At 42.4% G+C, this 14,724-nt stretch overlaps 1 protein-coding gene across 1 annotated transcript in view; it reads right to left on the reverse strand.

Annotated features, from left to right (window-relative positions):
• Nucleotides 1-14,724, reverse strand: part of STX8 (syntaxin 8) — a 114,993-nt gene that overhangs the window by 85,416 nt on the left and 14,853 nt on the right. The window contains exons 5-6 of the mRNA XM_068413280.1: nt 13,291-13,415; nt 11,722-11,814 (exon numbers count right to left, since the gene is read on the reverse strand). Coding sequence (XP_068269381.1) covers nt 11,722-11,814; nt 13,291-13,415 — 218 coding nt within the window. The remainder of the gene's footprint in view (nt 1-11,721; nt 11,815-13,290; nt 13,416-14,724) is intronic.

Consider the following 14,724-nt stretch of genomic DNA (forward strand, 5'->3'; position numbering starts at 1 on the left):
TCTAGTTTCAACATGGCACTATAAACACAAAGGTCAGAGTGATACAGAAAAAACATTTTGGGAGTTTATGCCAAATGTTGTCTTATTTTTATGTGCGGTCTGCACAAAACAGACCAAAACTCACCTTCTGAAATCTCTGGCAGTACTTGAAACCGATATTCCTTTCAGCATTTGTGCTGACACCAAGGGGAGATCAATGCAGCAGGTTCAGCTGAGCAGCCATGGGAAACCCTGGAGTCTCTGGTCCCCAGGTCAATCCATCAGGCATCCTGCTTCAGAACCGGGAACCCCGTGGCCTCGCTATCCCAGGGCCAAATTCATCACTTTATCACAGACAAAGGTATCCCTTGAATTCTTACCCCAAGCTTGGAAAAAGGCCATCAGGCCCAGATGTTTCAGACTAAAGATTCTGGACTCACACCAGCATTTTTTAGCAAGACTTGGGTCTACGAGAAAATTTCCAACAAAATTTTGAGCTCAAGCAGCACTGGAGTTATTTCAGAGCAATGAGATCTACGGAGCCAAAAGACATATTTGACAGCACCCCTGCACTTGGATGCCAGCAGGTTCATATTACGGTATCTTTTTGCAACAATGTGATTTACTCCCTTCATGCTAAAGTGTTTCTTATAAAATTCTGTTGGGAGAGAGAGTCAAGAGGAATCTTGTCTGCTTCCATGTCCAAGACCTGTACTGCTGTCATACTGGAGGATTATTCTTGATCTTGACATCTAACAACAAAAGCAGTTCACTGGAGGCAACAAGCACATCACACCCACACCCAGAGGTCATCGGGGCAGTAGAAAAGGACTTGAGTCAGGCAGCAAGGCAGAATATTTTTCACAATACATGGCACAAATAGGATAATACCTATATCATCTTATTTCCTTCGGGATGCATAAGGACAAAACACATTTTAATATATCACTAATTAAAAAAAAGGTAATGCTCATAAGATTTATTCCACCCAAGCTTGCAAGGAAGCTACTGTATTTTTATTTACAACAATAATACTAATAGTACAAATATTTTATCTGTTTTTAAGTGATCTCAGGATGCTTTAAGATACGAACTTCAGCATTTTAAAAGCATCCCATGTTTACGCCACATTATGTTAATGACTGAAATGCAGCTTTGAGCAAGCACCTGTCCCCAGCGGTCTTATTTCTGCTCCCATCTAGCTGCGATGAACCGTGCACACGCACCCTACAAACAGGCGGCCGTGGGGCCGATACCAACGTCTGAGTGTAGCCAAGTATTACCTGCCATTTCCAGGCTGGATCTAACAGTAGATTTTACAAATATCTAAGCAGTGTTTAAAGAAGCAAGAAAGCAAGAAAGATAATGAACAGTATATCCCGCTCTACCACCTCCCCTCAGCTCCATACCACTGTACCCAAACTCCTTTTCACGCTATATCTACCTGGCATTAAAGAAAAAGGTCTAACACAGGAGAGGCTAAAATCCCTATAGGCAAAACTCTAGCACTTAAACTTTCTTAAAAACCCAACATCCAACACTTAAAATTTGCAAGACAAATCCATCCACAGTGCCTCACCTATGAACTGTGCCCAACTTCTGCACAGTTGCGTGGTATTTTGAGTTGCGGTGGGCACCAGCCTAACGTGAACAAGGCAGCAACGGTGATCTCAGGCACAATAAGCCACCATGAGCAGAGGACTCTACGACATAAGCATGGGAGAAGCAATATATTCTACTCAGTGTCCAGGAGAACAGGAGAGAGAGGATAGTTTCTCCATGGAAAGGGAGGAGAGATGAGCTGGAAGCACACTCGAAGGTAATGGGAAAACCAGGAGAATCTGCGAGAGCGCGCTCACCAACCTGCCCGGCGGTGAGTGAATCCAGTTCAAAGCACTCTTTGGATTCCAGCAATACCTCACAATAATAACGTGCCCAGAAACACGGCTTTCTTATTCTCTCTTGTGTTGTAACTGTTCGGGTTTCAACCCTACAAGTTTTCTGGGAAATCTATTAAAAGCCTATTAAGCATCCAACAGCCCACTCACAGAAATCACCATGACGCAAGAGCATATGGTTCCTACCAAGCATGACTTTCTTTTAAGCCTGAGAATCACCTTCTTTCCAACAATACCTAGGCAAGCAAGTTATCAAGTGATGTGGGACAGAGCAGTCACCTACTTTTTCCCCTCCATAAATCCTCAAAGAAACCTCTGAAAAGGGGAAGGGACAGAGGGAGCACTGAAGTTAATGTCTTTTAACGTATAAACTGAAGTATAAACTCTCAAGCTGCATTTCATTGCCACAAAGAGCAAATATTTAAAAATAAAACATTATTTTTAGCCTAAGTGGTGCTTAACGATTCGAGAATAAAATATTGCCCAGAGACAGGGATATGTCATCATTTGAACACGCTGAAGCAGACGCATCCTGCTCATACTGAACACCAGCATACAGGGAGCGAGCGAGAAAGTGTTTGGGACCCTGTCGCTAACCTGCAAATTAAAACCTTCCCTGATTCAGACAGAAAACAGAGGGATGGTACTCAAGGAGAACGAGTCAGATATAACACCTTGGTATCATCTATGAGGGTAAAATAAATATAATTATAGAGAAACTCCCGTAACGGTTTCCTAGATCTTCTCGCAGAGGCTGTTCTGCACGGGACAATTTATTCCCTGCCTTTCTTTTCTGCAAGCAGCGACCGTAAGGTCAGGATATATAATTCCAGCTGCTCACGGACAGGTATGGGATTTACCAACAAGGGGCTGTAAAGGAGAACAGGCTGGGTTTGTGCCTTTCTGCTTCTTTACCGTGCATGACAGCCAGCCACCCTAAGAAAGTAAGAAAGCAGGCTAGGAAAATAAATCCCCTCTCTATGGTCTCAATTTGAGCTTTTTGAACAGGGGGAAAAGCTAAATTAACATGGAAAAAAATCATCAGAGTGTTGAAATATCTACAATTACAGCTAGGTTTTGTTTTCTTTTTAAATAGTTTAAAATCAAATGGCTGAAGAAGCAGATGGGAAAAAGAACTCTCTTTTGCTAGAAGTTGAGGTTTATATCCCTACTAGAGCTCTCTATAAGCCCTGCTAGAAAACTAAAGAAGAGACTTAACAAACAAGATGTTAAGATCATAATTCTCATCGAGAAATCCTGAAAGGCTTTAAAAAAAAAAGTTAGAAACTCTTTTTTCCTCCGCGGTAATTTCTCCAGCATTTCTGATCACCGTGAAGACAGATGAAGGAAGACAGCTTCCCCCCTCCCCACTACAGTGTGGGTGAGGTAGGGATTGACTAACTGTGGAAAAATCCACATAATTGAGAAGACAAATGTTGAACAGTTATTTTACGGCTTGAACTATTCAAGGAAAAACGCTAACGGTGCCAAGAGGCCAGACAGACTCATTGTGTGTAAGTGTGAGCACGTCGGAGCCCCGTCAGATTTCAGAAGTGCAACGCTTTTATCCTCATCCAGGTTGTGTCTTGCTGGTTTATCTGTTTCTGTAAGCGCTGCGTCAAGCTGTAAAAAAATACTGAAAGGAAAAGTATCATCTCCCAGGATTATGTGTACATAGAGCGTAACAAAAATACACACGCAGGCTCAGTAGCATGACCCACTATTGAGGCCATTTGTTGCTTCCCATGAGAAAGCCCTGTTTTCAGTTGCTGAAAATGATGAAAAACTTTAACGACTCAAGATTCCCAACTTGGATGTCTGCTTCCAGATGAATTTAAAAAAAAAAAAAATATATTCAAGTTTCAGCCAAAATATCTCAGCCATTTCAGAACAATGCTGGGTTTTCCACGTTAAGACTCTCCAGTGGCCTCAGGAGCTACAGTACCCCAACGCTTTCATATTAAGACACACAGAAGTTGGAGGGAGATGGAAAAGGACCCAGAAGGGGAACTAGCTGAGCAAGAATGCTGGAATACCGACGGGTGGTTTCAAAAGTGAGCATTAGACATGCAGAAGGGGAGATTAAAGATCTACTCAATAAAAGCAGCAGAATGAGAAGTCTGAAGGAAGCCAAACTGTAGAAGAGATAGGAAAGAAAGAGCTAGAGAAGGTCACAACAGAAAATAAGAAGTTGTCTAGTCCATCTCCTGCTCTAACTCAGCTCAAGCTGTCAGGAACAATACGTGTTCTTAAAGACATCCCACGACAGGGACCTCCCAACCTCCTGACACAGGCCACTTCACTGCTGTTAGAAGGATTCTCCTGCTCCTTCTGACCTTAACTCAATCCTATTACCAAAAGCCCCATCCCGCCCCTCTCAAACCAGCTTGTTCCATTCTTCAAGAACCTTGTACTCCCATCTCAGCCTGCTCTTCTTTAAACTCAGCTACTCCAGCAGTTCATCTTTCCTGGTGGGTCACACCTCCCTGTTTCAAGTCATGCTTTTGCCTGCCCTCTGGGCCCTCTCCCCAGGTCCACGTGACCTTCGAAGAGTCCCGGCCCAATCTGCGTGCTGTCCCCTCCTCGGTGTCAAGTGTAATGAAGGATCACACATTCTCCAAACAACACTGGCTTGTACAGAGCCTTTTCCACAATATTATACTATTTGTTCATGTTGAAGAGTTGACCCTACACACTGTATTCATCTTTAATTTGATTAAACCTTACAGAAGAGTCATCCTTTGCAGGTAGCCCAACTGAATTTCACTCTAGTTTCTCAAGACCGTTTGGAGGGGTTCTAGCATTGCTCCCAACATAGCTCCAGCCTTTCCCACCTTTGTATTACACAGGAGTTGAGTAAGCTCACTGTGTACTTCACCATCCATGTCCTTAACAACAATGCTGAACCGAATCAGACACACCTACGCAGCCCAACTCAAGACATCCTTCTATTCCAACTATGAACAGCCAGTTCCTAATTTCTGAGTATAATTATCTCATCAATGTCACATCTATTGAAGAGAATTCATTTGAACTCATGCTTCCATAGACTACTTACACGGAAGTCTCATGACACAGCATCGAAGCCATCCTTAAGGCAAAATGTCACTTAATTCTCTCCCCCTACTCATAAGGCTCCTCCACAGAGTAAGTCCAAACTCATTTGACACAACTGACCCTCACAAGGGCTTATGTGAGAGCCACTGCAGACTTGTCATCTCATCAATACTTACAAATAGCTTGTTTCGCTGTACCAGAGCTCTCCCAGCAGAGTCTGACTGCTAGAAACCCACCCCACCAGAGTCTGAAAGGCAACACAAAGATGCTTACGCCTTATTCTTACCTCTGCTGTCAGCAACCGTCCGTAAAGCCCACAGCCACGACATCTCACACCTCTCATGCTGCTCCACATCATCCAACACCAGTAAAATTACCCTGTCAGCCTACGTCGTAGAGGTCCCTGTGTAGATGCTCTCATCTGGCTGCTAACCCAGCCCTGGAGACAGATCCGTACTGCGGTGGCTTCCCTGGGTTTTTTCAGTTTTCCTTTTAAGAATACCAGGAAACTTTAAGATAAATAAACACTGGAAACACTGAAGCAGCAAAGTCATATACTTAAAAGGTCAGGAAACGCTACAAATAATACTATTTTGTGTAGATACATTTTTTCAATCCAATGCAAACTCAGCGTAACCTCGGTTTTCATTACACAGCTCCTGCAGCAGGCAGAACAGGCAGGGCTGACTTCCTTGACACACACCGAATATTTTGGTTTATCCTCATCACCCAGCACAAGGCTGCATTCCTTACGGACTGCAGACAACTCCAACTCTGCTCTGAAGAGATAAAAGCTTCACAGAATCACAGAATCAATCAGGTTGGAAGAGACCTCTGCCTCCCAGACCTTCCAACGATGGCCCTCCTGACAGTAAGTAAGAGTGTATTTTGATTTTGACAGCTTCCTTGGGAGATGAAACACTATCATCCCCAAGGCAAAATGCAAAATAAGAAAATTAATAGTTAAGGTTTATTTTGGATGTTCAGTAAAAGAGGGTTTGAACCTCTTTTTAAAAAAAGCCACATATAAACCAAACCTTATCTATCCTTCCAAATAGTATTTCATATATTTTCATATATTTCATTATATATTTCATATATACTTCAAGTATATAGGACTTGGCAGTGTTCTGCTTATAGTCAGACTACCTTAAAGGTCTTTTCCAGCCTAAATGATTCTATATTCCCCAGTACTTCATGGGGGATGGACTAGACGATCCTCAAAGGTCTCTTCCAACCCAAACCACCCCCTGATTCATTAGAGCCAGAGCACAGCCTGCACCCATTTCTGTTAAGTGCCAATGCTCAAAACCTCTGCAAACGAGACCCTACAATGCCAAGTCAGCCACACAGAAGGGAATCAGTTCTGAGAAAGCCTGGTTAAGATGGGTTAACCACCATCACACAGAGCTCCTGGGCAACAGCAGAGAGAGTTTTATGCTCTAAGGCAACATTTATCTGCTGCTGCTGCCACAAAAACCTCTTACAACCCTTGTCTTACTCACTAGTTTCCCACACCTGAAAGAAACGAGGCAGAGACCTTACAAATAGTTTTTGTCACCACACATGCTCAATTCAATCCCAGAAGAGATTGAGTCCTACGCACAAAACGAGGCAGGACCTGCAGAAAACAGCATGCAATTGTTTTAAGCCCAGAAATACACGCAAGAAGTGCCATCTAACCTCAACTTTAGCATTCCCCAACTTACGAGTGTTCATATCGAGACTAAATATTCCACTGCTTAGATTGCTCATGACAAAAAGCAATGTTTTAATACGGTGTTAATTTTTCCCCTAAGAAGGGTTAACTCCAACAGAACAGCACGCAATAAAGACAGAACATTTCCCCAGTAAAAGTGAAGTTGTTTCTATTCCATACAATAAGCTCGGGAAGCAAAATAAAAATCTATCTGCATAGTATGAGGTCAGTCAGGCGACGGATGGTTATTTTATATCTGAATATTAAAAACATATGCTTCTCTGTAGAGGTTTTTAGAAAACCTGAACCTGCTGGTGCTCAGCCTTTCTCAAAGAACAGTGAACACCTTCAAATCCCAGCGACCAGAGGACTCGAGCCATCTCAGAAGGGGCTCAAAGCAGTGCAGGATTACAACTCTATATGATGAAAACATGTATTGTTTAGACAAGATGATGAACATTTTTTAAAATTTAAAATTTAATCTTTAATCATTTCTTATTTACAAACTAATCCTAACAATGAGGTCATATATCCACAGCCCCATTGGTTTTTGTCTCATAACTCATACATATTCCATACACAATGCTAATTAGTTTGTACTATAGCAAAAATGTTCTTAATAAACAGAAATGTGAAACGACTTCAGGGTTCCTTTTTGATTACGCAATAGCCATGTAAAATAATCTTTAGGAGAAGCATTTTACTGTACGTATACCGACAGGGCTACCTGCCCCAGAAGCGATGGGCTTGTGGTTGAATGCTGCCCTAGGAGAGATGAATCCCATCCCTGCTGCACTACAACTTCTGATGCTGTTTTCAACAAGTCTCTGCATCATCCAGAATACTTTCACTCACTTTCTCTGATTTTACAAGAGTACTTCTCTATGTGTATAGAGAGCAACAGCTAGAACAAGGCTCCAGTCTCAGGTGGAGACTCTAAATCATGTTTTGAGGGAAGTGTGTCAGGTTAACAGAAATTGTACACCAGGCAAGTCACAGGCTTTGACCATTGAACTGGCACCAAAGAGCTGAGTCCACCTTGGAGGCTTCTGTGCCACCCGCTATGACCAGAGGTGACACAGCAACCTTTATTTTGCAAAGCTATTAAAAAAAAAAAAGGATAAAAATAGATAATGCTTCAATTTTTGGTTGGTTTTAAAACTTGACTTTGACAAGAAATGAAAAATGTTACATAACCATGTAATTAAAGCATCATTATGACAGATTGTTTCTGTCATACAGCATTCACTTGACCAATAAAAAGATGTATTTGTGGTCTGGTTTTGCAGCTTACCCATTTATGAACATATTTATGCTCTGACATAGATTTTAAAGGAGCCGGAAGCAAAAGAATCCATCCTCGACGGTGTACACCGAATGGTAAACATGCCAAACACTACAAATTTTGCAAGCTACCAATATTTACCGTCCATCACAGTAGTATGTTCTCATGCAAGCATGCCACAATGAGAAAACAACATCATCTCTATAAGGGTAAAACAAACAGCATTCAGAATTTCTGAAACCATTCTTCCAAAATTATTGCACTAGATTAGATTGCCTCATCGACAGGGCCAGAGGCCATTTACACTATTTTCTTTCTTTCTGTATTTTTTTTTTTTATGTAACAGATGAAAGGATTACAGAAAGCTTTCTGGGGCCAAATTTGGAATTAATGATGGGAAAATTCTTTTGCTAATCCCCCATCTCTCCCACTGCTAGCAGACTCATGAGGCTGGAAAAAACCAATGCCTCCTGGTACCCTGCTTCTACTTTGCTCATCAGTGCAAAATACTACGCTCAGGAGGTTCAAAAAGGACCCTCAGCTTTGAGTAGAGCCATAAAATCTCCAGGACAGAGCTATACTGAAAATCTGAGTAAAGAACGACATGAGACTCCAATTAAAACTTGGATGCATTGCAACGAAATCAAAAGATGGGACTCATCAGCTCAGGGCAGATGTCTGCCAAGCAGCCACCTCCACCCGAGCCCAGGCTGGCTTTACGATCAGTGGGGGAAAGCGGGCTTCTCTGGGACAGGCTGTGCTCTGCCCTGAGGTGGACACGTCCGGCAGGCTGGAGGGATCACACCTGAGCAGTCCCTGACTACGGAGGAAGCTCAGAGACCAGCCAACAGACGGGCGTTGCAGGGACGTGGAGCTAAACGAGGCCGGTGTCACCCAGCCTGCGCGAGAAGGACCGACTCTTCGGAGAGCACAGCGACCACCGCAGCCAGGCCCATTCGCAGGATGCCCCCTTACAAACCTCTACATTACTCCTCATCGCTGCCTGTCAGCCCACCAGTGAAGTAAAAATAGATACCGTCAAGTAACCATCCTTCTAAAAGCAAAGTTGAATCATTTTTCAGTCATTTAACAAACACAAAAGAATTTGCACATACCACTGGAGAAGTAAACTTTGCATAATTAATGGGGATGCCTCCAATACTGGTGCATCTGCAAATGCACAGCTACACCAACTGGCACTCAAGGGAAAATGCCTCAGGCCACCTCCAAGAGCTGGGAAGTGCGAATATCTCAGCTAAACAGAGAGTTGGAGCTGCCAGGGAAAGAAAAAAGCAGCCCTGAGTAACAGGTTGTCTGGAAAATAAGCACAGTCACCCTGCTCCCTAAAGTCTGTTTCATTGACTATCAGACATTATCAGCTACTTCTGAATTAAGCCATATTTTATCACAATGCCAGAACAAGTGAAAGGCACCTGATTAGTCACAGAAGGTGGGAACATCCAAAGCAGGGCAGGGAAGTGGAAGTTAAGCTTCTCACAGGAACAGGCAATTTGACGGAAAATTTGACTCGAATAAAAAGAAACATTGATGCAGCACTTAATGAAGATGAACTTCCCCTGCAGCCCCACAATACAGACAATGCCATTATCACTCAGCACTAGGAAGGAAAGAGATTCCAAGTCGGGCCAAATCACACAGCAGTTATCCTCATCAACCTGACGGTGTAACAGAGACAGGAGACTGGCAGAGTGCCTGGGAGAAGCCCTTAGACAGGTAAGCACAGGGCACAAAATAAGATGTGCAAAGAGAAAGCAGCCACTGGAAAATACTGCTAGGGATTTCAGCTTTTCCAGTGTGCCACCAGCAACGAAACACCCGACCATATCCCCCCGTATCCACAAAAAAATAAAGGGACTGTATAAAGTCAGAGAAAACATGAGAATTCCACTTGCTCGGTAGTGATGAAGCCAAGTGCTGAGTGATCTGGGCCCCATCTGTAAGAGTCAGACTATTTCCCACCTTTTTCAGACTGCTTAGAGATCTACAAACGACACACTCCACATGGCTGGCAGGTTTTATTCTCATGATTCTAGGACAGTGAGAAGCAGAGGCAACTCAGCGTTTTCTCTTCTCCCCGGATCTGGCCCACAGGCAGCAACAGGCCTTCCTCACCACTTTTTATTCTGAGCACTGGGGAAAGTTTCCATCTTTTGAGAAAGAGTTGCCAGTAGCTCAAAAAAGAGCTCACATGAAAACATTAAGAATTTTGCTCTAGGCTTTGTAACTATCTGTAAGACAAACAAGGCAAACAAAATGGGCATTTGCATTATTTATAAAAAAGGAGGGTTATACACATTCCCAAACTCACAGATGTTTCAAGGCTTCATTGCTAGAAAAAGTCTGGCATGGCCACGCAGAAACGCGATGGTACAATACACATTACCTTCAGGGTGCCAAAAACATAAGGATTTGGGGAACCTTCCCCTACCCCCACCAGGGGGTAATGGGACTCAGATCATATATTTTCCTGATGAGAAATCAAGGTTTCACAGAGAATTAGTAAACACGCTCATGCTTCCCACCTGTTTTCTATTTAGAGCAAAAAAAGCAATTAATGTGACTTTTTAAACAACAGCTAATAGAAGAAACTTATGAAAGCAAGATTTCTAATTGAAAATGTCTTTACTCACACGAGGCAGAGGATCAAAATATGACAAGACCACTAAGCATAGTTTCTCCCAGCTGCACAAACCATTTCTTAACAACCTTAAGATTAATAAACAAAGGCATATTCTAGACATTTCATCTCCCTCCTGGATTTAGCCCTGTATGCAGGGCTAACACGGGAAAGCCGTCCTCTTACTTCACTCTCGGTTGGAACGGAGCTCCCAAGGAGTACCTCACGTTACGCGATTGTTAATCCGGGAACCCCTCACCCTGAGCAGACACGCAGAGAAATACAAGGGGGGGAAAAAAAATATAGGTCCAGGAAGAAGCTGATTTAAGCGTATCGTTTATTAGCAAGTAAAAGGACATTTACCTTCTCAGTGGTTACGTACAACACAACCCAAGGCTAAACCATATGGCTCAAGCCTTTGTGCAAGGGGGAAAGCTGGCAGGGCTCCAAGGCTCTAATTGAACTATTACCATATTGTAAGAAATGAAAAAGTCAGCAAGACTGGAGGATCTGCTCTCCTAGGGACAGTTTATGTCATGCGAACAATTAAGTGAGTAACAAAGCATATTTAACAGGAAAGCAATTCCACCATTTGGATACTGGCTCATTTTAAAGAAAATAGTTACTCTTCTAGTTCAATATTGCACTTAATTTGATCCTATGCTCAATGCCATGAAACCTTCAAAATCCAAATCATTTGTAGCCAACAATACAATGCTTCTCCTTCAATCGCTGCCTCAAGACTTTCCCATTTAGTTAATAAGGAAAGACAGAATAAGAATGCTCAGGTGAAACCCAGCAACACATAAAAGCTTACCATAAAAACTGACATAAAACTGAAAAATGCAAAAGATTGAGTATAAAATTAATTTTGTACTTTGTACAAGTAACCACCAATCTTTTCTTTCAAGAGGCGGGCTCGATAAAAATATACCAAGTGTTACACAATGTACACGCACAACAAGGTATGTAATGAAACACACTAAAACAACCAGGTCATGAACAGATGGAATCTGTAGTGGTTGTTCGTACACAAACCTCTACAGTATTGTCTGGTCAACTCTGTGGGCAAAAAGCAGTGCAGTTGTATGAGGAGTGGAAAAAAAGAAATCACAATCTTACATAAAAATGAGGCAAAAGGAGTCTCTCTGAATCTCGTTCTTACCGTTCTGTTCATCCAGCTCATTCCCAATTTCCTGCCCCATTTGCTTTTGCCGGGATATGACTGAAGAAAGAGCATCGAGTCCAGCATCTTGCTCTGCACCAGAAAAAATATATAAAATTACATGAAAAATACTTCTGACATGCCAGGCTATGTACCATAAAAGATGTAGAAGTGAAGAAAAAGATCTCCTCTGTGCTTAAAGAGGTAAAATGTATTAAGAAAAACATATCAACACAACATGAAAATGAATCCTTATGGCAACAGCACTCTTAAAATAATGTGAATGATCGGTAATTAATTTGTCTGCTCTAGACAGGACATTTAGCTGAGGGTGTCCCCCCCCAAAAAAAAAAGCCAAGAATTCAACATTCAGCTGTTACTCAATCATAAATGCAGGAGATTTTCTGGCACGCACAGAGAGATCCCTGATTAGCCTTTTTAAATTTTCCAAGAAACTTTTAACATGAATAAAAGACAAACAGGTGATGCAAACACCAAAGAATTCAAATAGATTTTTAAAGCTGCAAGAGGATACAGAGCGCATGGAAGAGAGCCTGAGAGAGAAGGGACACAGGCAGGGCAGCTAAAGTTTGATGTGCTCCCACCAGCTCTGCAGACACTCTTTATTAAGAACCATATCACCTCTGCTATCCCTGTTTGCAGGTACCACGCCATCCTCGGTAAGGACCTTAACCAAAACGTGCAGCTCTCCTTGCCCAAAGCTATCAAGAAGCAGACCAAGGAGAGGTGCTGGAGGCTGGACTGGCAGGGGTCAGACAAACTGCAAAGCAGCCATGTGGCACAGAGCAAGAGTGCCAGCCAGCTGCAGTCCGGGAGCCAAAACTTGTATGGGATGGCCAGAACCCCCTTCCCTTCAACAGGATGAAGGTCTGGTCTCCAACACCTCTTCCAGCCTCCCCAGGTGATGCCTATGGTGTAATCAAAGACTGGAGCGTGAGGTTTCTTCTGGACCATTCAGAGCTCATGCCATTCTCCTGAACTGTAGCTATAAACGTTGTTTCACACGCAGAGTGAAGCAGCCTTATCTGGAGACCGATTGCACTTGATCACTTCCAATATTTTAATTGCCTAGAAATTACCTCACTAACCACTTGACGTCCTCAGGCTGAGGTTTTCCAACACTTCCAAAGTTAGAGATTCCTTACAGATGCTGAGGGCCAAAATCTAAAGACCCTTTTTAGACTCGTTAATTCTGACCTTGTTCCAATTCAACGACCCATCTAACACACCCCAGCCTGAAGCACAGCACTTACTAACTGCACTGAGTGTAGTGGTGTGAGATCTCCACTGCAAACCAAAAGCACAAATATGGGCAAAATCAGGGATGCCGTGCAAGGTCTCTGAAAATTTGATTTAAGATGCTGCTTCCAGTTAAAAATATTGCAAGCACAATACTGCTCCTGCTAATACAGAAAACAACCACCTGGAACTATTATGTTTGACATCTCCAGATAATAAAACTTCAGCACAGGTTATTGTATTGACTTTCTAATAAGAGCTCCTCTCGAGTCCTAGCGATGCTTACAAAAACCAGAAAGACTCTTGTACCTTCTATGATCCTTCGCTGCTGCTGCCTGAGATCGTCGAAGCCAAGCCTTCTGGTTTCCTCAGATTCTTCCAAGAGCCACGGGTTGGTTACACCTCGTTTGACCCCTCCCGTCATTAGGCTGGATCTGAAAATAACACCAGTAAATAATTTTCAATGCAAAACCCACTCATCGTATAATTTGCGCTTGCAAGACGGGCTGACAGAGATGGAAGTGTAGTATTTGTTGCACTCCATGTGATTCTCTGCAATCATAGAAGAAATTAGCCAAGAAGAATCCAATGACCTCCAATACCAAATATATCTCGCAGGCTCCATAGCACTGCCTAGAAGCGGTAAAGCAGGGAGAGAATTAATTGTGCAGTGAACAATTAAGCTACATGGTGAAGTGTATACCATATATCGTACTATATATATGTATATATATCGTATATATATTAAATATTGTTCACATGTAGCACACACAGCATTCAAAACTGCTACAAAAAGAACATGGTTACTGGGAATACACATATTATTCGTGTATTTGCTACATGATCAAAACACAAACTTACAAAAACACTGACGTACAGCCTGAAAGCTTCCAACAGGAGAAGGATGAACACATTAATACAGATGCAAATCAGAAGAGACTCCTGATTTTCTGCAATCCTGACTCAACCTAAAAAGGAATATTTCTGCATTTCAAAAACTGCAGATGGAAGTTACACAGTCACCACCCTCCTGCATTTCCTAGCCTGGCATCAACATGAACAAGCAGCCAGGCACACACACGCTTAAAGGAAAGAGTCATCAAGTTATAGGTTTTCTTCTAGAAGAATTATGACTTGAGGTTGTTCGCGTTATAGACACTTCCCTGGTTACAACGGAAAACAAGTTTTTCATGTCCAGGGCACATAAATTCAAGCAATAAAATGAAATGCCACTTAAATATTTTTCTCAATACCAGATTTCTGGTTTCTGCCTTTCAGCTTTTCATTGGTTTCTCCTACAAGAAAAACAGGCTATGACAGACCGTGAGCCACTTAAACCCAAACCTGCAGCTCAGCTTTGGGGCAGGAGGCATCACAAGATCAGTTCCTCAACAGCAGTACAGAAGTAAGAGGTTTTGCATCCTGCTTTGCTTTTTTTAAACTCCATACTTTATTATCATTTTACCCTTGCCCCGTTCTTTCCTGAAACACTCCCACAAACACAACAAAAACATGGAGCATTTTTAAGATCTTGCAAATTCTCAAAAGGTTTTAATTACATTAAGACCTACATTTTTTTTTTTTTTTTTTTATTTTAAATGAGTCCAGGTCCCTCCTCTGTGCAATATACTGACACAAACTGTGAATCTAAAGAAGTTAACACGGCACAAGTACGAGTGGAGCCAGGAGGAGTTAACGCATCCCGCCGATACAGGGCTCAGCTCCGCGGAGGGATGACTGCAG

Source organism: Nyctibius grandis, chromosome 15, assembly GCF_013368605.1.
Source record: "Nyctibius grandis isolate bNycGra1 chromosome 15, bNycGra1.pri, whole genome shotgun sequence".
Classification (NCBI taxonomy): Eukaryota; Metazoa; Chordata; class Aves; order Nyctibiiformes; family Nyctibiidae; genus Nyctibius; species Nyctibius grandis.